The sequence below is a fragment of the Asterias amurensis genome, chromosome 10, assembly GCF_032118995.1.
Source record: "Asterias amurensis chromosome 10, ASM3211899v1".
NCBI classification, from domain to species: Eukaryota; Metazoa; Echinodermata; class Asteroidea; order Forcipulatida; family Asteriidae; genus Asterias; species Asterias amurensis.
The window spans coordinates 19,844,433-19,869,686 of record NC_092657.1 but is presented as its reverse complement, the minus strand read 5'-3'; the positions used below and the strand labels follow the sequence as shown (position 1 = coordinate 19,869,686).

The 25,254-nt window shown below is 38.8% G+C and overlaps 2 protein-coding genes and 1 long non-coding RNA gene across 7 annotated transcripts in view; 1 reads left to right on the top strand and 2 right to left on the bottom strand.

The window, feature by feature from the left end:
* The first annotated feature begins 317 nt into the window (after positions 1-317).
* LOC139943036 (uncharacterized) lies at positions 318-8,776 on the top strand. The gene is made up of 3 exons (XM_071939853.1): positions 318-365; positions 3,236-3,306; positions 4,765-8,776. Exon 3 carries the CDS (start codon positions 4,781-4,783, stop codon positions 7,400-7,402), a length of 2,622 nt encoding a protein of 873 aa, XP_071795954.1. The 5' UTR covers positions 318-365; positions 3,236-3,306; positions 4,765-4,780; the 3' UTR covers positions 7,403-8,776.
* On the bottom strand, positions 7,829-9,794 carry LOC139943037 (uncharacterized). Its single transcript, XR_011786732.1, has 2 exons — positions 9,654-9,794; positions 7,829-9,595 (listed from the first exon to the last, which is right to left on the bottom strand). It is a non-coding gene; the product is annotated as an uncharacterized lncRNA (long non-coding RNA).
* A 1,951-nt stretch (positions 9,795-11,745) lies between these two features.
* LOC139942582 (uncharacterized) overlaps positions 11,746-25,254 on the bottom strand; it is a 154,376-nt gene continuing 140,867 nt past the window's right edge. For all 5 annotated transcript variants that reach the window (XM_071939439.1, XM_071939442.1, XM_071939441.1 and 2 more), the window contains 9 exons: positions 24,708-24,779; positions 22,033-22,310; positions 21,128-21,258; positions 20,635-20,754; positions 19,996-20,123; positions 18,780-18,862; positions 18,494-18,584; positions 16,732-16,872; positions 11,746-16,386 (listed from right to left, as the gene is read on the bottom strand). In XM_071939439.1, coding sequence (XP_071795540.1) covers positions 16,099-16,386; positions 16,732-16,872; positions 18,494-18,584; positions 18,780-18,862; positions 19,996-20,123; positions 20,635-20,754; positions 21,128-21,258; positions 22,033-22,310; positions 24,708-24,779 — 1,332 coding nt within the window. In that variant the 3' untranslated portion in view covers positions 11,746-16,098. The remainder of the gene's footprint in view (positions 16,387-16,731; positions 16,873-18,493; positions 18,585-18,779; positions 18,863-19,995; positions 20,124-20,634; positions 20,755-21,127; positions 21,259-22,032; positions 22,311-24,707; positions 24,780-25,254) is intronic.

Sequence of the window (25,254 nt, the reverse complement as noted above, 5' to 3'; positions counted from 1 at the left end):
GTAGCGCGTACTTGACCCAGTAGATTTTCTTCATTCTGCTGAGTGCGTAATTCAATGCATCGTGGACGATTCTTAAAAACCATAACAGATTTAAAACAATGTTAAACAAAAGCCCTTACACAGTGCAAAATTTCTACTAAAATCTTCCCTGATGAACAAAATCAAAAGCCGTATATTAATTTCCCCCCTTCTTTTTTAAAAATGAGGGGGTACCAGCAAGTATTTTTTTTTCCGCGCTGGTCACCCCACCAAGTGACGTCACGCATTATAGGGATGACGCAGGATACCAGTGGTATGCGCATGCGTAGCGTTAACCTGGCATACGTTTGTGCAGCCTTTTTGGATTCCTGGGACCAGTTTGGAAGGTAAACTTGCTTTTTGCTCTGTATTTTCACCGCCGAGTGCCAGTCTTCTAAGATTTATTTGTCCCATCCATTTACAGTCACCCGTCCTATGGAAGACGGAGGTAGAGATGGTCAGTGTGGTTTTAGGCCACACTTTGCGATTATTTGTGAAAAATTGAGGGTTAAATTTCACATTTCCTTGATCGTGAATTCGTTTTGAATTTGAAGGCGCTGTTTGTTGTGTTCGCAATTGGGAAGTTAATGTGGGAAACAGACGTTACGATGACTTGTCGTTGTGTTGTGTACAAAAATGGCAATTTCAATGCGATGGGATGTCGGGCGGCCATGCCGAAATAGGAAATGTTGACGAACTCGTTCACTGAGTTCCAAATTTAAATCTGGATTATTAAAATATTTGAGTATAAACCCAAGAAGCATGACAATGTGCGATTTTGCGTGCGATTTGTGTCCTTTTGCGGCAAATTACGCACCAAGTTGGGGCGTAATTTGCCGGCGTTAATTGGTTGAGCTTCTAGTGACTGCCTGTTGTAGGCTACATGTTTTCTCCAATCCTTGGATGAATTTGTGCAGGGTTTTTCTCTTGTTTTTTGTTTTTGCTTATTTTGTTTCCATTTTTTTTTTTTTAATTATCCTGTCGGTGTGTTGTTACTGTTTTTTTTTTGCCAGGTGATGTTGTCTTAATCTTTATTAAAATAAATAAAAATTAAATCAGATGATACAGAAACATAAAATCTTCAAGATGTTTAATTATTAATAATACCTCTTCATTTTTGTCAAATAGTATACAGAAAATAAAATTGTTCCATTATTTTTGCCACTAATAATGTTTCTGTGTTCTGTTTGATGAGGGCCGTATTTACCATGATGGTAAACATTTGGTCGCACAGAACTGTCCCACTTCTTTAGATCAATGATTGGGTGCTTAATTAAATTATATTATTTGTTATTTTGTTTTTTGTTGATTCTTAATCTAGAGAAACCTCTAACCAATCATGCTCTAGAGTCTAACTAAAAGTGAAGAACTGTTTTTCAATGGTGGTCAGCGAAATTGTTGAAAAACATTCGTTAGTTACATATTAAAATAAGAATATAATTGAAAGCTGTAACAACAACAAAGACAAAGAAAGATATTGCAGAGAATAATTTGTATTTAAACAATAGACAGTAAAGCAACCAATCTATTGATTACAGTAAAAACCCAAGGATAAAGACCCCCCCCAAACCCCCCCCCCCAAAAAAAAAAAACACACAAAAAACAGTGGGCTAGGCAGAAGCTCTGAAGAAATAAAAATATATACGAAATTGCAAATGTGGACCGACTCTAATATGCGGGCCTATATTGAAGCATAGAGGAAGAGTTCCTTCCAGTTGCAACATGATCACACCCATCACACATACATAGAACATGTAGAAAGCAAAAAAAAACAAAACAAGCTAGGCCTACATGAACTACACATGGAAAGCTCAACAATCTTTGTTTTAAAACAGTGACGACGGACTAGAGTGGGATTTGGAGGCATAATGGTGTTTGTTTTTACAGGGAGGTCATTGAATGATTTGACTGCATCCATAGACCTTTCATGCTTGGCATGTAACTAATATTCGGCCGACCATTGGTCGGCCGAATATTAGTTAAACACTCAATCGTATAAACAGGTGTTTTATCTAAATTCATAACTTTTTGCAAATTTTCAATTAATAAAATACCTCTCATAATGAGTTGTTTTGTTTTTAACAAATCAACAAATTTGGTTACATTGTTACCAAAAATAGCGATCTTTTCTTTATTTGCACTTTATGGGTTTCCATAGCTTTCCAATCTGGGTTGGCAAAAACTCGGGCTGTGACGTTTCAAAAGAAAGGTCTATAAAAAAATTATTAGCATTATTAGCATTATTTAATTATTAGCTTAAAATCTTTCTTGGTAACGAGTACTGGGGAGAGGTTGATAGTATAAAACATTGTGACAAACGGCTCCTTCTGAAGTGACATAGTTTGGGAGAATGAAGTAATTTTCCACGAATTTGATTTTGAGACCTCAGGTTTAGAACTTGAGGTTTCGAAATCAAGCATCTGAATGCACACAACTTCGTGTGACAAGGGTGTTTTTTCTTTCACAGTTATCTCGCAAATCTGATGACCAATAGAGCTCAAAATTTCCACAGGATTGTTATTCTATGCATATGTTGAGAAGTGAGAAGACTGGTCTTTGACAATTACCAATAGTGTCTGAATCTTTAAGCAGCGCTATGAAATTGGGCCCAGTAGGCTCCGCCCATGATGCACGTGTGAGCAAGAACACGTGGGGCTCTCCAATGCCTTTCTGCACAACTCTGCTACGCGCTAAGATACGCGCACGCAATGGGGCGGAGCTTAGTCGATCGGTCTATTTGCCACCAAGCTTAAAGGGGCACACTGACTTTGCCCTCCACTTTTATATAGTGACTGACCAGCAGGACCGGCAGCCGATTTCCTGAAACGCTGGAGGTAAAATGAGTAATTCGTCCTTTCAGTACAATGCTGTAATGGAAATTTTGTTGGTAATCCTGTTATAATCGAGGAAGAAATTTCATGCTAAGCTAATTTTAGTGCTTAGCAGCTCTAAAAAAATGTTAACTTTGTGGAATGTTGGCTGCAGTATTTAGTGAGCCAAATTTGTCTGTGTTTACAGGTTTTATGTGCTGTATTTGGACTGGAAAATGGCATAACCATGTGACCAAACAAAACTGGTCAGCCAACGGCGCAACTAACTCAAGACGCAGCTCTGCCAGGGTTTGAAGAATAGCGCACTCTAGTGTTGATATATTACAGTGACACACCCCTTTTAAATCTAAAAACAATAAATGAATTAATTCTTCATTGTTTTTCAGGTGGACACTTCAAAAAGAATTTTGCTTGACGATTCTTCATAAAACGTGAACAGAGAGATCCCACTCGTAAGGTATGCATTTTACAATAATTTTTGAATCAGTTTATACTAAAATGAACGTTTAACATTAATGCTTAAAGGGAAGGTACACGTTTGGTTATTACTCAAAACAAATATTAACTTAAAAACTTACTTGGTAACAGGCATTTGAGAGCTGTTGATGGTATAAAACATTGTGAGAAACGGCTCCCTCTGAAGTAGCAAACATTTTGAATTAGAGTTAATTTCTCACTAAAATAATAAAATACTTCTAGCTAGAAGTCTTTTATTCCTATCTGAAAGCAAACAAATTCGTCCAACAAGGGTGTTTTTTCTTTCGTCATTTTCTCCCAACTCTGATGACCAATTCAGCTCAAATTTTCTCAGGTTTGTTAATTTATGCATTATGTTGAGATACACCAAGACAAAAGTGAGAACACTGGTCTTTGACAATTACCAATAGTGTAAAATTTCCTTGTTTTGTTTACACGATTTTCAGATGGATTGCCAATTGTGTCCTAAAAGATAAAGTTGAACAAAATAATGTTATATTGTTTTTTCTTTTTCTTGCCAGTGTGGTCTCGATGTTATATTGTTTTTTCTTTTTCTTGCCAGTGTGGTCTCGATGTTTCGAACAGTATACTTGTCTTCAGATTCTCCTGTTCGAAATGTCGAGATCACATTGACTCTTTTCAGAGCCAACACTCACACTAAACTCCCAGCTTCTTTCTATTATTAGCACCATGTAAAGCCTCAAACAATACTTAGTGGCAGACATGCAGAGCAAACATTTTGAGTTTCACAAAAAGCCCCGTAGCGCTTAGATCAAAACGGCCAGTTGAGTCACATTACGGACTCGTTGCATCTAAAGTCACTTTCATCTAGTCTGTGAAGTGATATATTTTACACCACGACATGAACTGGTTGTACGTCGTTTTTCTGAGGCACTGGTAGTTCAGTGTTGATTTAACTTTTAATTTTTATGGGTTTTTGCCGGTTAAACCAAACGACCCACAGGGTACCACCAATAAAAAAACTCTAGATCAGAAATCGAAAAGGGGGGGGGGGGGCTGGGTGGGGGGAGAGGGTGAGATAGCTTTCCTGTTCAAGTTTCAATAAAACTATTGGAAGGAAAACTTCACACTTGTGACCAAATAGTTAAAGGAACACGTTGCCTTGATCCGTCGAGTTGGTCTTTGAAAAGCATTTGCGACTGTTATGATTGGAAAGATATTTTAAAAGTATAATTTTAAAAGTATGATCCTCACGAGTATCACTCGAAATTGCGTGGTTTTCCTTTTACCTTGCCGACAAACACGGTCAGCCATTTTTGGGAGTTCAATTTTTGACTCCCAGTAAATGGAAAGAGCAAAGAGCAAGCTGGAAGCAATCAGTTTGATCACCTAAAATAAAAAAATTCTGGAAATTTTACAAGTTGGATCTGATCCTCCAAGTCACAAATTTGACGTATTCTTTCCTTTTGTGTTTCAGAGAGAGATTTAAGATCATGATGGAAGGTATGGATGACGAGTCAATGTCTGCCATGGCTCAGTGTGAGATGATAGAGGTAAGCACGGTAGAAACAGAAGTCACCAATGATGAGAACCGGATTGATTTGTCGGTAGCCGTGGAGACTCTGGCTGGTCAAGACCCCTCTAATGATGATTTAATCAACCAAGAAATTTCAGTTGATGACCTTCCCACACAAGATGAGTCAGCTGAAGGCCTTCCGATGCAAGGCGAGTCAGTTGAAGGCTTCCCAGTACAAGGCGAGTCAGGTGAAGGCTTCCAAGTACAAGGCGAGTCAGTTGAAGGCTTCCAAGTACATGGCGAGTCTGTTGAAGGCCTTCCCATGCAAGGCGAGTCCGTTGAAGGCCTTCCCATACAAGGTCAACCAGAAGATGAAAGTCTTCCTGTAGAAGGCCTCAATGATCAAGACATTTCAGTTGAGAATCATTCTGCTCAACATCAGTCAGTGGATGGCATTTCTGGTCAAGAACATGCAGTCAACATTCTCCAAGAGGATGGGAACACAGTTGAAACTTACATAGTGCATGAGCAGCAACTTGAAGGCCTGCAAGGGCATGAGCATATGGTCAGCCTTTCTGGTCAGGTTCACTCTGTCGACAGCATGCCAGTCCAGACCCAATCAATGTTAAGTGGTGACCATCATGTTCACATAGACTCTTCAAATGTAGTCATAAGCACGGTAGAGGTGCCTCTTGGTGTGAGTAGCTACACTGATGCCTCCCAGATGGATGCCCAACAGGTCATGGAAGCACAACAGGTCATGGAAGCCCAACAGGTCATGGAAGCACAACAGGTCATGGAAGCCCAACAGGTTATGGATGCCCAACAGGTCATGGACGCCCAACAGGTCATGGAAGCACAACAGGTCATGCACCATATGGATCCAAATATAGTAGAGGTATCCCTTGCTGAGGCCGGCATAGATTCCACAATGAGCGTCCAGCATGAACCTCAAGAAATGAACACTAACTTAACAGGGGTAGCTCTAAATGTTGACGGTTATGGCCAACAGCCTGTTGTTATCACCCAATCCTCTCAAGTCATGGGTCAGGATGCGAGCGGGAACAGTATCCCTGTCGAGATTCTTTCAGGTTCAGAGTCTATATCCATCCAGCAGGTGTCGCAGTCGTACGACCCCAACACTGGTGGCCATCCACAGTATGTCCATATTATAACAGCACCTGATGGTTCCATGAACATACAGCAAGATCCCCATGAGATTCCACTTGCTGTTGAGATCCTCACCGGTTTAGCCGACTTCATGAATTCTCAGCAAATGCACGAGCAGCCGCAGCTGATGGACCAGCAGATGGTAGATGCCATCATGAAGCACAAGAAGCACAAGCACAAGAAGGACAAGAATAATAAGGACAGAGCCAAGAGGCTTAAGAAAATCAGACACAAGAAAATGAAACGGTACAGGCAGACTGAAGATGCACAGTGGCTCTGCGAGGTCTGCCAGAAGCAGTTCGGGAGCAAAGCTAACCTTAAAGTTCATATGATTTGTCACTCTAATGACAGACCATATCTTTGTCACTTATGCAATAAATCCTTCAAACGAAAGCGGTATCTCATTGATCATAAGAAGACGCATGCTGGCGGACGACCTTTCTTCTGTAACTACTGCCACAAAGCATTCGCTAAGAAGAGCTCTCTCAACTGTCACGAGCGTGTCCACACAAACCCCTTCTTGTGCTCGATATGCAACAAAGGATTCTCTGAGAAGCGCGGTCTAATTATCCACGTTAGGTCACACACAAATGAAAAGCCTTATGTATGCGGCCTTTGCAACAAGGCATTCACATCAAAGAACCCTCTACTCCGGCACGAGCGCAGCCACACTGGCCTGAAACCCTTCACTTGCGACGTCTGTAACAAGGCATTCACGCGGAAGACCTCCCTGCATGACCACATGCGCGTCCACTCAGATGAAAAAGCATTCTCATGCGACACATGTCAGAAAACCTTTGCGGCACGCAGCAGTCTCAGGAGCCACTTAAACAAATACCATCCTGGCGAAAGACCAAAGGTACCAAAACTCCTGAAGACCTTCAATATCCAGCCTGTCGATACCTCCGCCGAGGCTCGAACAAGAAACTACTACAATCGTAAGCCAGCCAAAGGCTACGACAATCTAGAGCGCCCGTTCGTATGCAAGATTTGCAACAGGGGATACACTAGGCAGCGAACGCTTACTGTACATGAAAGAGTCCATACCAACCCCTTGATGTTCGCATGCAAAGTTTGTGGTAATGTTTTCGCTGAGAAAAGGTCGCTGATAATTCACGAACGAGTCCACACTCGTGAGAAGCCGTTTAACTGCGCCCTTTGTGAGCGAGCGTTCTCCTCGCGCACCGCTTGTAAACGCCACGAGAAAAGCCACGCCGGGCTAAAACCGTACAACTGCAAGGTCTGTGGAAAGGCGTTTACGCGAGGCACATCGCTACGCGAGCATGCCCGTATTCACAATGATGACAAGGCTTTCTCGTGTTTAAAATGTGGCAAAGTGTTCGGAGCGAAGAGTACGTTGAGAAGTCACGATAAGAAACATCATGCGAATGAAAAACCGTTTGAAATTCTTAAAATTATCTTCACTTAAGATTCGGTCTTCAGAGACAAGGACCTTTCCAAAGGTTGTGGTGTAAATCGTGTATATATTTCTCAAATGTCCTTATTTCTTCGTTCAGGTGGCACAACTCTGCTTTTATTAAAATCCATTTCAAAGTACTGTAAATTTACAAGTGGTAGGGCCTATTTGATGAAGGATAGAAATAATCTTAAAAGAATTTAAGTTAAAATCCAAGTTTGAGGAAGAACAATCATCAGTGTATAGACTTTGTTCCTGTTTTTACGATTCTCAGATTTACATAATTTCAAGGGAAAGTTAAATTATTGTTTTTTGGTGGAGTAAATTATATGTATTAAAATGCCACTCTGCACACTAAAAAATACACACTTTTCAAACTTTGAAAAATTTCCACAAACTTGTGAAAGTAAAAAAATGTGAAAATTGAACAAACTTGGGGGGGGGGGGGTTTAAGCCTCAAAAATTACTTTTCACTAAGTTCTTTTGTCAAAAATGTTTCCACAAACAGCCATGCTTCAGCCGAACTTCCAAAAGTTTGGGTCCAGAATGCCCCCCCCCCCCTGAAATCATTGATGATTCAGATAGCTTTGATTGTAGACCTTGCAATACGTGCAGTGTACTCATCTCGGGTGTCATTTTGGGTGTAAAAATCAAACATGCACAAAAGAGAGTTGACTCCCAAAATTACGCGCATTGTTCAGAAGTGTGTTTTGTATTGTATAAGAAATCAATAGCTCCCCCTTGCATAAGGCGAAATGCTACAGGTACGCTGAGGTCACGCGCACCTTTTTACGCACAGAGAACAGCTATTGTCCAATGATCTGCCTCCTTGTTGAGAGTGTGAAGTCATAATATCATATACATTACAATGGGTCTATTGTGAAGTTTGTTTATGAAGTAGCTGTTGTAAATATTGTATATTTAATATGTCAGTAAGTGATATGCAGTTAATTTATCAAGAGTCGTCTCTAAAGTTAATTGTGGGAAAATAATCCATTAATTTTCCAAGAAAAACATTTGTTTGTGGATTTTGATGTTTTTTGGTCAAAATTATACACCCTTTTGAATGTTAGCAACCTTTGAGCATTGTGGATATAATGAAGTTATCTGAGGAATTTTGCTAAAATTTTGACATCTCATCTGTTGTGTTTGGTCACATTACGTACGGATTTGTGTTAAACTGCACATGTACATTTAGTATTGCTTTTTGGCGGGTAACTGGTGGTTTATGCCTTGAAAAATTTGTATATAAGCAACTTAATGAATATTTGCTAACACTATATTCCTGTTCAATAAACACTTTCACGGTAAAAATGCGCCTTTTTGTGCAAGGAGTAGAAGATCTCATTATATCAGAATATTTTTGTGCGAACTGAAGCAATTAAAGGCACTGGACACTATTGGTAGTTACTCAAAATAATTATTAGCATAAAACTTTACTTGGTAACGAGTAATGGGGAGAGGTTGGTAGTATAAAACAATGTGAGAAACAGCTCCCTCTGAAGTGACGTAGTTTTCAAGAAAGAAGTAGTTTTTTCACGAATTTGATTTAGAGACCTCAGATTTACAATGTAGAACTTGAGGTCTCGAAATCAAGCATCTCGGTGTGACAAGGGTGTTTATTCTCGCAACTTCGACCCCGAATTGAGCTCAAATTTTCACAGGTTTGATATTTTATGCGTATGTTGAGATACAGCAAGTGGGAAGACTGGTCTTTGACAATTACCAATAGTGTTCGTGTCTATAAGGGAGAAAGAACTAGCACATTAATTTTTTTTCACACCTGGGTCCACTTTCATAAAACCAGAAGCATTAAATGGCCCAAATTCGTAAAGCCTAGCACAAAATCTTGCTTGGCACGAAAAACTTTTGGTTGCCAGCATGAACACCATAAAAAAAACAGCTACCATAGTTGTGACTGGTACCCTGGTAATTTTTTGCTCAACCAAAAAATTTACTAAGGTTAATTTTCTGCTTGACAGCTTTATGAAATTGGGCTTCAAGACAGCAGGGCCCAAGTTCATGGCTCTGCTTACCACCGAATTCTGTGCTAAATACAATCACTATTCCCCGCTTACGTGCAAGCACCGAATTTCCGGCTAGCCTTGTATGTGTGGAATGCCTAGTAACACAAAGTATGCACGCGCAAAAGTAAAATTCGCCGCTAACCCGTGAAACATGTTGCCGTAAGCACAAAATACCTTGCTTCGTAAGCGAGGTATCTGTGCTTACGGTACCTTGCTTCGTAAGCGAGGTACCTTGCTTCGTAAGCGAGGTATCTGTGCTTACGGTAAGCAGAGCCATGAAATTGGGCTCTGCAGGTGTTCTAAATGAACAGGGGCCAATTTCATAGAGCTGCTTAAGCAAAAAAATTGCTTAAGCACGAAAATAGCTCGCTTATTTAACACATGTTACTTGCCAAATTTTTATGCCATATACATTGCTTGTGACTGGTATTTAGCTGTTGTTTACTTAGCATAACAATTGAGTGGAGTCTTGGCCGGTAATCTGATTTTACTAAGCAATGATTTTTTCGCTTAAGCAAAATTTTGTGCTTAAGCAGCTCTATGAAATTGGGCCCAGATCTGCCTCTTGACAGGATAGCACATATTTACTGTCATAATGTTTACTAAATACTTTCCATGGTGTTTACATTTCATGTTCATTTGAGCATGTTTTTATGAAGACTCTGGGTAATTTCAGTTGGTATTTACTGCAGCGTTGAATAAAGGTGTATGAACAAGTTAAATTTAAGCACAAAGTGGTTTTTGGTTTTCGTTCTGTTGTCAGTTGCATTTAGATTCCTTTAGATTGAGTAGCCTCGGGAAACAGATTAGTGCAAAAAGTAGGCCTACAAAAAATTAAAGGCAATGGACACTATTGGTAATTACTTAAAATAGTTATTAGCTTAAAATCTTTCTTGGTGACGAGTAATGGGGAGAGGTTGGTGGTATAAAACATTGTGGGAAACAGCTCCCTCTGAAGTGACGCAGTTTTCGAGAAAGAAGTAATTTTCCATGAATTTGATTTCGAGACCTTAAGTTTAGAACTTGAGGTTTCGAAATCAACCATCTAAATGAACACAACTTCGTGTGACAAGGGTGTTTCTTCTTTCATTATTATCTCGCAACTTCCATGACCGATTGAGCTAAAATCTTCACAGGTTTGTTATTTTATGCATATGTTGAGATACACCAACTGTGAAGACTAGTCTTTGACAGTTACCAATAGTGTCCACTGCCTTTAAGAACAACAGTTTTTTTCTGGTTTTCATTCTATGTTTTCAATCTCAATTTGACTCCTAAGCCCCGGCAACCAAATTGGTGCACAAGTACGCATAGTAACCGATAAGATATGTAGGTATGACGATGTGACCTATGTTTACATTCAAACTGCCCTCTGTTGACAAAATACTGTAAACGACATGTTTTGCCGGGCCAAAAGACGCATAGTCGTAGTAGAGTGCATACACTTTCTAGCTGGCTGCCAAAACAAAAAGGGTTGGTAAAAGTATTGGAACATTTGGGGCAGGGAAAAAGGGGGGGAACACCCTCTGCCACAAATTAGACATGGTTTATACTCCAAGACAAACAAAACCACAAAAGGAAATGCTGAATTTTAATTAGGAAACGTGAAAACCTTTTATTGCAACTTTTTGTTCGTAACTGGGAAAAAGTGGACAATTGAAGAAAAAAAATATTTATACACTGACAAGCTAAAATGGTCACTACGATACCAAGTGGGTATAGTTTTATATACCATGTTGGTATCCGTTAAATGATCATTGGAAACTCATTTTGTCATGCGGATAGCAAAAAGAACTAACTGCCTTAAACTCTTTAGAGGCGTGCAAGAAATTTGGGAAAACCACTCGAAGATGTCGGATAATAGCTACAAATTCTTTTTAGATTAAAATACCACAAAGTTATCACAATTTTGTATTGGAATCAGGAAAAACAAATAAAAATCCTGTTCTAGCAAAAAAGTATATTATCGGTGAGAATTGGGGTATGCTTGAGAGGGTCAAGGCTGACTGACAATATAATTATGTTTCATTACAGAAGAACTTTAAAGGAACACGTTGCCTTAGATCGGTCGAGTTGGTCTTTGAAAAGCGTTTGTAACCGTTTGTTATAAAATGCATATGGGTCGAAAGATGTTTTAAAAGTAGAGTACAATGATCCACACAAATATACCTCGAAATTGCGTGGTTTTCCTTTTACTTTACGAACTAACACGGTCATTTATGAGAGTCAAAAATTTGACTCCCATAAATGACCGACAGTTAGTCAACGAGGTACAAAGAAAACCATGCAATTTCGAGTGATACTTGTGTGGATCATTATATTCTACTCTTAAAATATCTTTCTAATCATATGCATTTTATAAAAAACGGTTACAAACGCTTTTCAAAGACCAACTCGACCGATCCAAGGCAACGTGTTCCTTTGAAGGCAGGGTGTCCGTTTGGCAATTACTCCATCCACAAGTTGATGCAAAACTGACTTGGCAAAGAGCACTGGAGAGAGAGCTGTTACAAAGTATTGTTATGAAGTAGTGTAGTTTTAGAGAAAGATGTTACATTTCAACCAAACAAACATTTGAACTTGAGAAAGGCTGCATGCTTGCAGCTTTTCTCAGTCATCTGAAGTCACATAATTCTATGCAACAATGGTGTTTTTCTTTCAGTATTTTCTAGTAACTTCGATGACCAATTTAGCCCAAATTTTCACAGGTTTGAATATAACATGCATTTTTTTTTTCTGGGGGGGGGGGGGTAATGGTCTGTGACATTTACCAAAAGTATACCCTGCCCACGGTTTTTCTCAATTCTGATGAATGTAAAGATTTACAAAGACATACTTTTCAAATGTAACATGAGGCCAATTTCATAGAGCTGCTTAAGCAGAAAAATATTGCTTGACAACTGTCTGCTTAGCAGAAATGTACAGGATACCAGTCACACATTATACATATGACATGGTTGTTTGGCTGGTAATCTTATTTTGGTTAGCATAATTTTGTTGTGCTTAGCTACTTTTTTTGTGCTTAAGCTGCTCTCTGAAATTGGGCACTGGGGGCTCAATCTCAGGGAGCTGCTTAAGCAGAAAATTTTGCTAAACGAATTTCTGCTTAGCAAAATTAAGCCTCTTTCCCATTCACAAAATATCTGTTACTTTTTACATTTTAAAACTAAAATTTGAAACATTGAAAGTTGGGCACATTTTAATGAATACTTTTTCTACGTTATGATATTCTTTTGGTGGCTCTGTATTAAGGAACTTTTTAAAAAGATTTATTGAAAAGTTGAGTGACATTCATTAGTAATATTTCAAATGCTTTTGTAAACACATAAAATATCTTCTTTACTGCATAACTTAAAGGAACACGTTGCCTTGGATCGGTCGAGTTGGTTTTTGAAAAGCATTTGTAACCGTTTTTTATAAAATACATATGGGTAGAAAGATGTAAAAGTAGAATACAATGATCCACACAAACATGCCTCGGAATTGCTTGGTTTTCCTTTTACCTCGATGACTAACACAGTCGGCCATTTATTTTTATAAATGGCCGACCGTATTAGTTCGCATAGTAAAAGGAAAACCACGCCATTTCAAAGGGAAACTTGTGTGGATCATTGTATTTTACTTTTACAATATCTTTCCAACCATATGCATTTTATAAAAAAGGGTTACAAATGCTTTTTATATACCAATTCATCCGATCCAAGGCAACGTGTTCCTTTAAAGAAACGTAGGATTCCATGTCACACTTTTTGTGTAGTCATCACTGCAAAGTCAGACAAAGATGTTTTGTCTTTCTGTACTACAAAAAATTATAATAATACAAATAAATTAATAAAAAGTCACCTTTTTAAATACTTAAAAACATCTTGAACATTGAATTTTCAAACAAGTACGAAGCATTGGTAGGGAATTCTTCAAAAACGAACAATATTTTTTGGTTTCTAATTTCTGTATATTAGGCTCGCTACAGTCTAGATTTGTTTTATAATTATCATATAATTTTTAAATCTGCTTAGAAAACCAACTACTCAACTGCATAGGTTTCTGACAAACTGTACTAATACTAAAGTCTCACCAATCTTCCACGATGGTTCGAGCGTCATAAAAACTTCAACAGATTTCCTGTCACGTCTTCGTTTGTCAGTGATGTCCTAGTTCATTTTCTATTTTCAAAAGTTGTACACTTCTTTCTTTCTTTTACTTTTTTTATTTAAAATGGCACAAGTTGACTTTGAAAATACCAATCACTTAAATACGTCACATATGCTAAAAGCAGAGTATTATTATAGAAAAAAGAATTATCGTTAGAAACACAACTAATTTGGCAAAAACTAAACCAATATTCAAAGCAACCTACATGTTTTAATAACACTACATCAACAAACCTCTCAGAAGGAAAATTGTTGAATAAATATTTGAAATATATTAAGGTATATTATTGTTATATACATTCCTGTACAACTAAACTCTGAACACGTGAACAGTACGCTGCTCACCATTGAATACATTTTGAGGTAAAACTGCACAATAAATTATCATTTACATGCTGCAAAAACTTGTCAAAACTTATACTGGAAAAAAAAACAAAAAAAAAAAAACAACAACACTTTTCTCCCTGAAGAAATACTGTTTAATACTGTAGAATATCCATCGACAAGAAAACTCAACAGCCACGAATGCTACTCAGTCAAATAAAAAGAGAAGCTCAAATCTACAAAGGCAGATTTCTAGGAAAACCCCCCCCCCAAAAAAAATACCACCCCACCCAAACCATCCTCTCTCTAAAAAGATAGCGCCTTAAACCCCTAACTGTTGACGCTAACCATTGACACTCAGCGTTAACTCTAAACATTGACTTTTAGCAACAAAGCTGCCTTCAATAAGCCATTTGCATGTTATATTTGAATATTGTCTGGTACAATGTGCTTGATCACAAGTTACCACTTAAATTTGAATTCCTCAGACTATAGACCTTTGACGTCACACGAAAACCATAACACGATTCGCGCGCATACTGTCAGGCAAAACCTTTGTGTTTTCGCAGCCAGCTAGAAAGTGTATGCAATCTTACCATGACTACGTGTCTTTTTGCCCGGAGAAACATGACGTATACAGTGTTTTTTTCAACAGAGGGCGGTTTGAATGTAAACATAGGTTACATTCGTCTATAGAGACAGTTGCTACATCTTATGACTCGGGGCAAGCTTTTGCGTAAATACGTGAGAAGTGGGGAACACCCACACACAATTCTGAATGGATGTGTATAGCACAATGGAACCAGGGTTTGCTCATCTGGAGGTTGCTATACAAAAGCTTGCCTCAACAAAAACTTGCCTCAACCATTTGACATAGCAATTGTCTCTATAGTCCGAGGAAATCAAATGTAAGCGGTAACTTGTGACTAAGCAAGTCATTCTACAAGACATTATTCAAATCTAACTCACAAAAAGCTTATTATATTAGCTACTTATCCAGCGTACATGTATATGTAGCAAACAAGCACAAACTTGAAGAGAAATGCACACAACTTTCATGACTTTGCAATTGTATCGTCAACTACAAGCTTAGTAAGCCACTAGAAGTAAATAGCTTTTTTTTGTCTTCTTCATTTTTTTTCATCTTCATCTGCACAAAAACAGCTAAATTGTCGCGTTAGGAAAATGTACATCTACTAATAATTATAAGAGAGACAAGAGATTTACTTTTGTTTACAGACACAATATTTTTTTCTTCTTTGGAATATTATATTTTCAAAGTTGTACAATGAAGACAGCGTGTGCAATTCAGTTAAAAGAAGTCGAACAAATGTCCTAGGCTCGAATCAGACATCATGTACGACCAACGGCAAAGTTTGAAAGTCCAACTTGGGCTAGAAACCTAGTCCCTTTAAAGTCGTGCGATAACAATTTTATAAAATGCAAACCATTACTGTGTAGAATTAGAAATACAAGTATTTGCAAGAATGCATAGAAAAGTTGAAAACTATGTTAGCAGTTGGAGTGTTTGACCAGTATTTGAACCCCCCCCCCCCAAAAAAAAAAAAAACCCAAACAAAACCCCAGCAATTCCAAAACAACAAAAACGAGCCCAACTTGTTGGTCACTGGGAAAAATAACCAAACACTCTACGGACATAAAACAACGAAATTTAAGATCCAAGCCACTACGGAAATATTTTTATGAGAGCCACTTCAGATATTCTTTTTAATAAAGCGACCAGCCTAAAATATAAAGACTAGCCATGCCTTGCTTCATTCAGCACTCCCCCCCCTTCAGATTCAAAAGTTATGTCTTTGAAATTGCCAACGTCAACGTATCAATTAAAAGTTGTCTCCTTAGGAATTTCCTGACATCATCCCCGACTGTCAGTCCTTGCTCGAACTAGACCCTAGTGGCCCTCTGGCTAGTTCGGTGTTGACTTTGATTTTTGTATGTATTAATTGACCAGTGGGTCTCAGGGACATGTCACACGAGCCAATTTACGGGCAACCAGTTCCAGGCGATCTCCATGAAGAAAAAAGCATTCACATTTGAATGTTCACCTACTTCTCTTGTGGATCGTAAGTCAAATTTTGAAACATGACCCGTTCGCTACCAAAGTGGCCATTGCCTCCAAGTCGCTACAAAAGTTGCCTCGTGTGACAAAGCCCTTACTGCTCTGTCAAGTCAAGTCAAGGCTTGTTTAAACTACGGTCTGCTTAGGTGGGAAGTGGTCCTGAGCGTTGACGCTGGCCGCGTACTGGCCGTACAGCGCGTGACCGATGCGCCGGATGTTCGTCTCCACGTCCGGGAACTGCTCCAGCACTCCCTTTAGGTCGCGCACTGAGAGCGCGTGGAGATCAACGTGGGTGCGGGCGCGGACCGATGTACGCCTGGGCACGTCGTACAAGAGGTTGATGTCATCGAAGAACTCACCGGCTCCCAGGAAACCGTCGACTTGTGACTGGTGGTTCTCGTCCATCAACTCAACCTGAGGATAAAAACGGCAAAAATAATTGTGGTTTCTACGAAAAAGAATACAGACTAAGAGATTATCATGTATGTTGTTTTAGAGGGTTCTAAGAGACTGTTGCAAAAAAAAAAAAATTCTGTTGTAGTTTTGTCTAGGTTAAGTCATTATATGATATCTAAACCAAATAATAATAAAGCCAAAAGGTAAAAGATATCAGAATATTGCGCAAAATGAGTTAAAACAAGATACTCAGATTAATCATAACGGAAAGGGAAGAAGGCGAATGTCAGCAAGAAGGGTAAATAAACCAGATTTGAAACCTTTCAAAAAAGTTGGGAAGGAATGTTTAGAGTTTTTGGTTACCTTTCCACGGTGGATGAAGTACATTTCATCACCCACGTCTCCTTGGCGGACGATGTAATCATTGGGCATGAAGAGAACGGGGCGTAGCATCAAGGACAACGAACGGAAGAAACTTGCCTCAGCGTCTTCAAAGAGTGGAACCTACAAGATCAACAAGTTATGAAGAAAAACATAATAACAAAAACAAATTAATGTCTATTCAAATTGCGGTGCCACCATGTGTATGTATTTAATTTGATTTGTAATAACAGATAGACAAATGATAATGTAAAATAGTCAAACTAGGCCAAATTTCATAGAGCTACTTAAGCACCTAAAGTAGCTAAGCGCAACAAAATTATGCTTATCAGAATATGGTTAGTAGCCTAGCAATCGGTTTATTATATTGATCTGTTTTCCGTATTGGTATGCATCTCACACTTTTTAACATCTATTTTAATGAATGGTTTCCATTCAGTGTTCAAATGACAAAATTACTAAAAATTTAAAATTTAATTAGAAAATGCATTAAGAAATTTAAGAAAAATAAAGGCAATTCAGACAATAAAAACCTACATAGGCAAACAAACAATTAAGTAAAATGAAAAAAAAAGTAAGAAAATGTTGAAAATGACATGTATCATTGCCTAAAATGCACCCCACAACAGAAAATAAAAACCTACAAAGGCAAACAAACAACTAAGTACAACAAGAACAAATAAGTCATACAATTATAAAATTACATACAAAATATCAATGGCAAGCATGTTAACACTGCATTGCCTAAACTGCGCACTGCACTGCACATGCTGTCCAACAAAAAAAATAAAAACCTACAAAGGCAAACAAACAATTAAGTACATGTACAACAGAAAACAAAACAAGTCATAAAATGGTAAAATTACATACAAAATATCAATGGTAAGCATGTAAACACAATATTTCCTTAAATTTGCAACACAATTTGTATATAACAATAACACACTGGGACTCCCAAAAGTAATAATATCTCTGCGAACAAAATATGACAAACAATAAACAAAAATACAAGAAACGCAAATCAACAGTGATTAAATGTATTAAAGTGAAACCAAATACAATTCACAACATACATTATGCATTTCAAAAATTACAATTTAAAAACCACAAAAAAAACAAAACCTGCAAATAAACAGTGATCAAATGTTCAAAAAGTTACATCAAATAAAAACAGCATTTCTGAGACAACTTTGAGAAATTACTTATTTAATGCACCATATTTTTGACCGTGTGAGGGCGCTCTCAAAGATATTTGTATCACTTCCGGGGTTATATTCATTCATACCCAAAACAGTTATTAAAGATTGGAACACATTACCACCACAGACATATCTAATCCATCACGGACAATAAGACTTTTAAAGGAGCCGTTATAATCCACCTCTAAAGCAACTTTAAACTATAGAGCCAAAAAAGTGAGAGAACGCAGATTATAACTGAGCAGGACGAATCGCGTATACCCCAAAAATGATAAAAATACTATTGAGAGCACCCACCACGCAGTAAAAAATACGGCGCAACGTGGGCAGAGTTTTTTGGGGGCAAATTTTCCAAACCTAGTTGGCAAAAAAGAAGAAAAAAAATTCTTTGGACAGATTTTGACCTCTTTCCACTCAACCAAAAAGGTCAAAGTAAAAGGCCACTTCCAATGTTAACCATACTATCTACATTTCTAGATGATAAAAAGTCTCAGGAAGTGTCCAGAGTGGACCTCGCTCAAACATTTAATAAAGCGAGTTTTTACCTTCTTGAGGTTGTTCTCATTTACAGCTAGTCCAATCTCAGTCTGGAGACAGAAAGGTGCATCCTTAAACAATCCATGCTGGTCAATACCCCTGAAATGAAATAAACGAGTCAGGATGTCAGACCTATAGCTCTGTCACAATAGAAAAATCTGCCAAAATGATATATAAAACAAATAATTTCATTCGAAAGATGGTCTACATTTATGTTCAATTCTACTTGTGGAAATATTCTCACCATTGCACTCATAAATAAAAGTTTTTTAGTCTACTACGTTTTTAACTTACTTGTTTCGCATCCACAAATAGTCGAAGTAAGCAACAACGCGATTCCTCAGCTTCCCATTCAGCTTCATGTCTTTCATTTGAACCTGGTGATTAGGGGAAAAAAATTCAATTTTTTTTTTTTTTAAACGAATGGATGAATGAATGATGAACAATTAAAAAAGCTAGCATTCTCCTTTAAAAGAACATTAATAGCTCTTTACATTAAAACATTACAGTAAAACAGTAAGTAAAAGCACAATATAAAATGTAGGTGAAATAGGTGAACTTATGGCAAAGAAAACACATGGTAACGAACACACTAACAAAAGCTAATATTATCCATAAAATAAGTAACATAAATGAAAAGAATATTAATTTTGTGAAAAAAAATCACAGGCATTTTACTCGCGTGGGATTCGAACCCACGACCTTTGCAATTTTCTAGTTGGTATGACACTGCTCTAGAATTGCAAAGGTCGTGGGTTTGAATCCCACCCGAGTAAAATGCCTGTGATTTTTTTTCACAGGACTCAGGAAAGTACTGAGTATACAGTGCTTCATACATCGGTGTATGGGTAAAAACCAAAAATTAATATTCTTTATCCCCGATGCAAATTTAACATCTAATAAATACAACGAAAAAACATACAAAAAGACATAACAAAGGGATTAAAAGGGGTGTAAAGAGGATAAATAGGACTAAAAAGAGAGGAAAGGTTCCCAGCACATGAACCATCAGCCAGATCATCAGCATCTGACCTTGAAAAATTTACATACATCTAGGGTAGTTCGATCAGCTTCCCTGGGTTGACCCCGCGGTCAACAAGAGCTAATCGAACTATCACTCACCCTCTCGTGGTGACGTCATGAACCTCAGGCCAGCCCCAAGTGACCCACACCACAAGCAGGGCACTTGGGGCTGACATGGGTGAGCCCCTGGAATGACGTCAAAGCTATTCGAATGCACCGAGGCAGATTGGGGTCGACCCAGGGAAGCTAATTGAACGCACCCATACATTTATAAGCAAGCGGATTCGTCAATTCTAAACAAACAAACGGTGTTTAGTAATGACTGAAAACCCAATTCATGTAGCGCACCTGGCTTGATTCGAACCCGAGTCCTTATAAGTAATAATTACGCACTCATTTACATTTCTAAAAACAAAAATACCAGAACTATTTCGATCAAGTTGATTTCTTTTTAAATGGAGCACTGTATAATCCAGACGGTTCGTACCTTAACAGCAGACAGTCTCTGCTCGAAGGTGACTCTTCCGGATTCTTCGTTGGCCAGCGTGGAGGCGATGTTACCCAAAATAGAACCAAAGAGCAACTGTCCAATCACCATGACAAGACTTGCAGCGACTAAAACAAAGTCATAATCATTATAAGAATGCTGCATTAATCATAACTCGAAGTATTATACGCAGGGCGCCTGTGGGTTGTATGCGTGCACTTAAAAAAGGTTTTAACCCTGTTCTCTTTGTTTCAACTACTCATACCACTTGGTGTTTCTCCTTTCACAACTTCTGAACGAAAGGTTGTATAGACGATATGACCTATGTTTCATTCAGACAACCCTCTGTTGACAAAACACTGTACACGTCTCGTTTCGCCGGGCAAAAAGACGCGTAGTCATGGTAAGTTTGCTTGTACTTTCTAGCTGGCTGCCAAAACACAAAGGTTTTGCCTGGCGGTGTGCGCACGAATCATATTATGGTTTTCGAGTGACGTCAGAGGTCACATCGTCTTTAAAAATGGGGTTTTTAAAATAGTAAAACACAGCTTTTGCTTTTTCCAGATGTACAACAAAGTTAAAAGGGTCGACAAACAAGTCATTTCGTTATTGACAAGAGAAACGGATTGGTATACTCACTCATTTCAACAAGGCTGTGAGCGTGGAAGTCTCCGTAGCCAGTTGACGTCAACGTAGCGACGCACCAATAGAAACTGTCACCATAACGGAGTGCCCAATCAGTGCGGTCCTCAGAATAAGCTGTAAATATCATCAACCGATTTTCAACTCACACATCTCAAGCCAATGTAAACACTGATGGTTATTAAAATAGTATTCATAAATACCTTAGACATTTTCTATGCTCATAATTATTTTTGAGTAATTACCAATAATGTCCAGCAGCTGATTTCACAAAACTCTAGGGATTAATCCTATCTAAAGTTATGACGAGTAACCCGTCCAAGTAACCTGTCCTAACTTAACATGGGTTCACTGTGTCCTAACGTCTTCGGGTACGGAACTAAACTCGTCCAAAGTCCTAAGATTAATCCTAAGTAAGAAAGAGTTTGGTGAAATCGACGGCAGTGCCTTTAATGAGGAAAAATTCATACAAACAGTTTAATAAACTTACTCTCTGCGTCGGTCCAAGCATTGGGCAAACATTTACCGAACGGGCAGGCGATGAAGTACCAGACGCAAGCGAAAAAGTGGATGACAATCAGGAGCTGCCCGAAGAATTTCGTCAGACGAACATAGAGTACACTGTTACAGAAAAGAAACACAAATCATAAAAAAAGGTGAAATTTCTCTTGCTGCCACTGTCCTCAAAAAAGAAGTCGTTCCTGTCTGGATTATCTTTTAAATAAACCACAAGGGAAAGTGAATGAATTCAAGGCTGTTCATAGGTCCATGACTAGGGTGTAATATGCTGCCAATCAGACCATAAACCCTGGGGGCGAACTCCTTCTCCTTACGATAAGTGCACTGGGTTCTTTTACGTTCATTACACAACACATGGGACCAACGGCTTTACATCCCAACCATCAATGGTTAAGTTTTGTGCTGGAGGACACAAATGTAGAAACATAATTGTAAACTGATGAAAACATTGTACTCAATAATGTTGCAAGCACAGTAAAAATAAATATGCTTTTACATCTTGCAAAATAGTTAGAAAATGTGACCAAACGTCGTTTGACACAGGACAAAGTTTGGGGGAAGTAATTCAAGTAAGAGAATAGACTTCTCCTTGATGTAACTACGATTGCTTCTCTCCACCCAGGGGTAAATGGGTACCTGTGAGGGCAGAGATGGTTCTTGTGATTGGTTTAGCCGAGTAGCGCATGTTTTTTGCACAAGCTGTATACTCCCCAGGGAGTTGAGAAGATTTAAGGAATGATTGAAGGCCCAGTGACCAGGGGTAATATCTTGAAGCGCTTTGAGACACCCCTCAGGTGTGAAAAAGCGCTACATTTTTAAACTCAATATTATTATTGTTATTATTATGAATCCTCTGAGAAGGCTCTCAGTACTCACTTAATGTTCAGCTCTTTCTCCCAGGAGTCAAAGAACTGCGACACGCGCATAAGTCGCAGCAGATGGATCAGCCGCAGGAACGTGAGTGCCGTGAAGCGTCTCGTCAAGTTCTCCGAGTCGTTGGTGAAGCACAGGGCAAAGATGTCAAGGGGTAACGCCGCTACGAGGTCCATGAAGAAGCCGCTCACCTTCTTGAGGTAGAACGTGTAAACTTTGTTGAAGTCCGTCTCCAGTTCGCCGTACTCGTCGGCGCAGCTCACGTGAAACTTAATGTAGATCTAAGAAAAGGTCAAACAGAATTATGAATTCAAACTCAATTCAACTCAATTTAAACTCCAGTTTTGTCCATACTTCATGAAAGATCTAAAAAAAGAACATAGCCAAGACATTTTTCAAAGGCAAAGTATACTTTTGGTTTCTTGATTATTTTTATTCTATTTAAAGGGTTTGTGTACTTTTTTCTAACAAAAAACACAATGTCCACAGATTTACATTAAACTAGTCTTGCTCAAGGCAGTCGCATTATTCGCTCCGAAAAGACGCCGCTGTAAACCCACCCGTATACCCTGTGCGTGGTACGTGCGATCACAGCGCATGACCCACCCGTATACACACTGTTACATCGTACGACTACTGTGCACACAAGTCATCCGCACTCGTACCACTAACCGCATGCGGAGGCCGTCAGGCCAACAGCCTTGTCGGGTCTGTAACTTCTGGGTTTATTGTGTTGGTGGAAAAAATTGGGGGGGCTCTCGGATAAGCTAGTATGCAGCCCATGAATATGTATATCTTTCGTCAGACCTAGCTAACATTAAACTTACAGTTTGAAGATTATGATAGTAGAAAGCTTCCCTTGAAATTTTACTTACTGAGGTGCTGTAGTTTTTGAGAAATGAGTAAAAGTAATAATTTACGTCTCAGTTTTAGCATGTAAAAACGTCTTAACCAGTTATGCTAAGGTTTTGGTATAATATCATAACTGGTTAATGGGATTTTACATGCTAAAATAATTTTCGTCTCATGAGACGAAAATTGTTTTGCAACTTGTTTTACTCATTTCTCAAAAACTACACAACCTCAGCTAGTAATATTTGAAGGGAAGCTTTCCACTATCATTATCTTCAAACCCTGTAAGTTTAATGTAAATCTGTGGACATGTTGAAAAAGTACCCGAATCCTTTAAGTGTAGATAACACAGTAAAACTAACATCTGAGATTTTCAGTTCTAAATTGCGCTTTTCCGGAGCCAAAAATCCGGAGCAATTAATGATGTACATGCAAGGAAGAACAATCCCTAAACAGAATACACAATCTTAGAAGCTTGCCACCCCACTCCTGGGGCTGAAACAGGGTTAAGCTCTAATAGATGTTAAATTTGCATCGGGGATAAAGAATATTAATTTTGGTTTTTACCCATACACCGATGTGTGTTAGCACTGTATACTCAGTACTTTCCCGAGTCCTGTGAAAAAATATCACAGGCATGTTACTCGGGTGGGATTCGAACCCACGACACTGCTCTAGAATTGCAAGGGTCGTGGGTTCGAATCCCACCCGAGTAACATGCCTGTGATATTTTTTCACAGGACTCGGGAAAGTACTGAGTATACAGTGCTAACACACATCGGTGTATGGGTAAAAAAAAAAAAAAAATTAAGGGTTAAGCTCGGTTCATATTTCCTGCAAATGCGAAATGAATGTTGACGTCACAATTTTGCAACAAATAATTTGCAAGCAGTTGAGCACAGCTAAATTCTTGTAAATATATTGCAGGGAAAACAGAGTTGTGATGTCAAATTCGCTTCGCAGTTGCTTTCACATTTTTATTTTTTTAAATTATTTTTTTAAAATTTTATGCAAGTCGCCTGGCACACAAGGCCTGAAGGCCACTTCAAGGTGTGGGCTACAATTATTTTTTTCCGGGGGTCGTTGCCACATACTCCTAGGGCTGAAACAGGGTTACCCCTTTCACAGTCCATACGAATGTAGGCTTGGGTATCATCAGTCCGAAGCCTGGCCGGTAGAGCAGAAAGCACTACCTCCCCAATTTTATGTAGCAAGTGTCACGACCGGGATCCGAACCCACACCCTGCTGATCAAACACCAGTGCTTGAATCTGGTGCTCTTAACCGCTCGGCCATGACACTGCCACTGCCACATGAAGTATGAACCGGGGTTATCTACCTCACTGTCCATAAGGATGTAGGTATGATGGGTATCATCCACTAAGAGGGTGGCTGGCAGAGTAGAATGCATGATAACTTCCAAACTTTTTACAAAGAAGTTATTGTTAAGTGCCTTATTCAGAGACACAAGTGTCATGACCGGGAATTGAACCTACACTCTGCTGCTGACAACCCCATTGCCCATTTTCATAGAGCTGCTTAATGGCTGATTTTGTGCTTACTGTGCGTTTTCCATTTCATAGCATTGCTAACCGAAGAACACGAAAAGGCATGCTAACCTTACTGCACGCAAATGATTGAAGTAACAATTCAAATCCACGGTGAACCCGCAAAATGACCAGAGAGTGGGTCCACTGAATTAGACCAATCAGCCACAACACGAAATGAAGCCTCACGCCTACCAAACTCGACTTGACCTACCAAATTAGTCTTGAGACGGGCAGGGAATTGGGGTGGGGAATGGATGGACAATGAGGGCGCTCTTACCTCAAAGATGAAGATGGCCTCGCAGACGTAACTGAAGGTCAGAACAATCCAACTCTGCACTTGGAATGCAGCCTGAAAATGAAGACAGCACAACAAAATAAATAATTAGTATTATTTTGTGAATCACCCATTCAAAAAGGCAGTGGACACTATTGGTAATTACTCAAAATAATTATCATTATAAAACCTTTCTTGATTACGAGTAACGGGAAGAGGATGATAGTATAAAACATTGTGAGAAATAGCTCCCTCTGAAGTGACGTAGTTTCGAGAAAGAAGTCATTTTCCACGAATTTGATTTTGAGACTTCAAGTTTAGAATTTGCGGTCTCAAAATCAAGCATCAGAAAACACACAACTTCATGTGACAAGGGTGTTTTTTCTTTTCATTAATATCTCGCAACTTCGACGACCGATTGAGCTCAAATTTTCACATGCTTGTTAATTTTATGCATATGTTGAGATACACCAACTGTGAAGACTAGTCTTTGACAATTACCAATAGTGTCCAGTGTCTTTAAGGCACTGGGGTCGATATCACAAAGAGG

Coding starts and splice junctions, on each gene's coding strand:
- LOC139943036 (XM_071939853.1), top strand. CDS start 4,781: ATGATGGAAGGTATGGATGACGAGTCAATGTCTGCCATGGCTCAGTGT.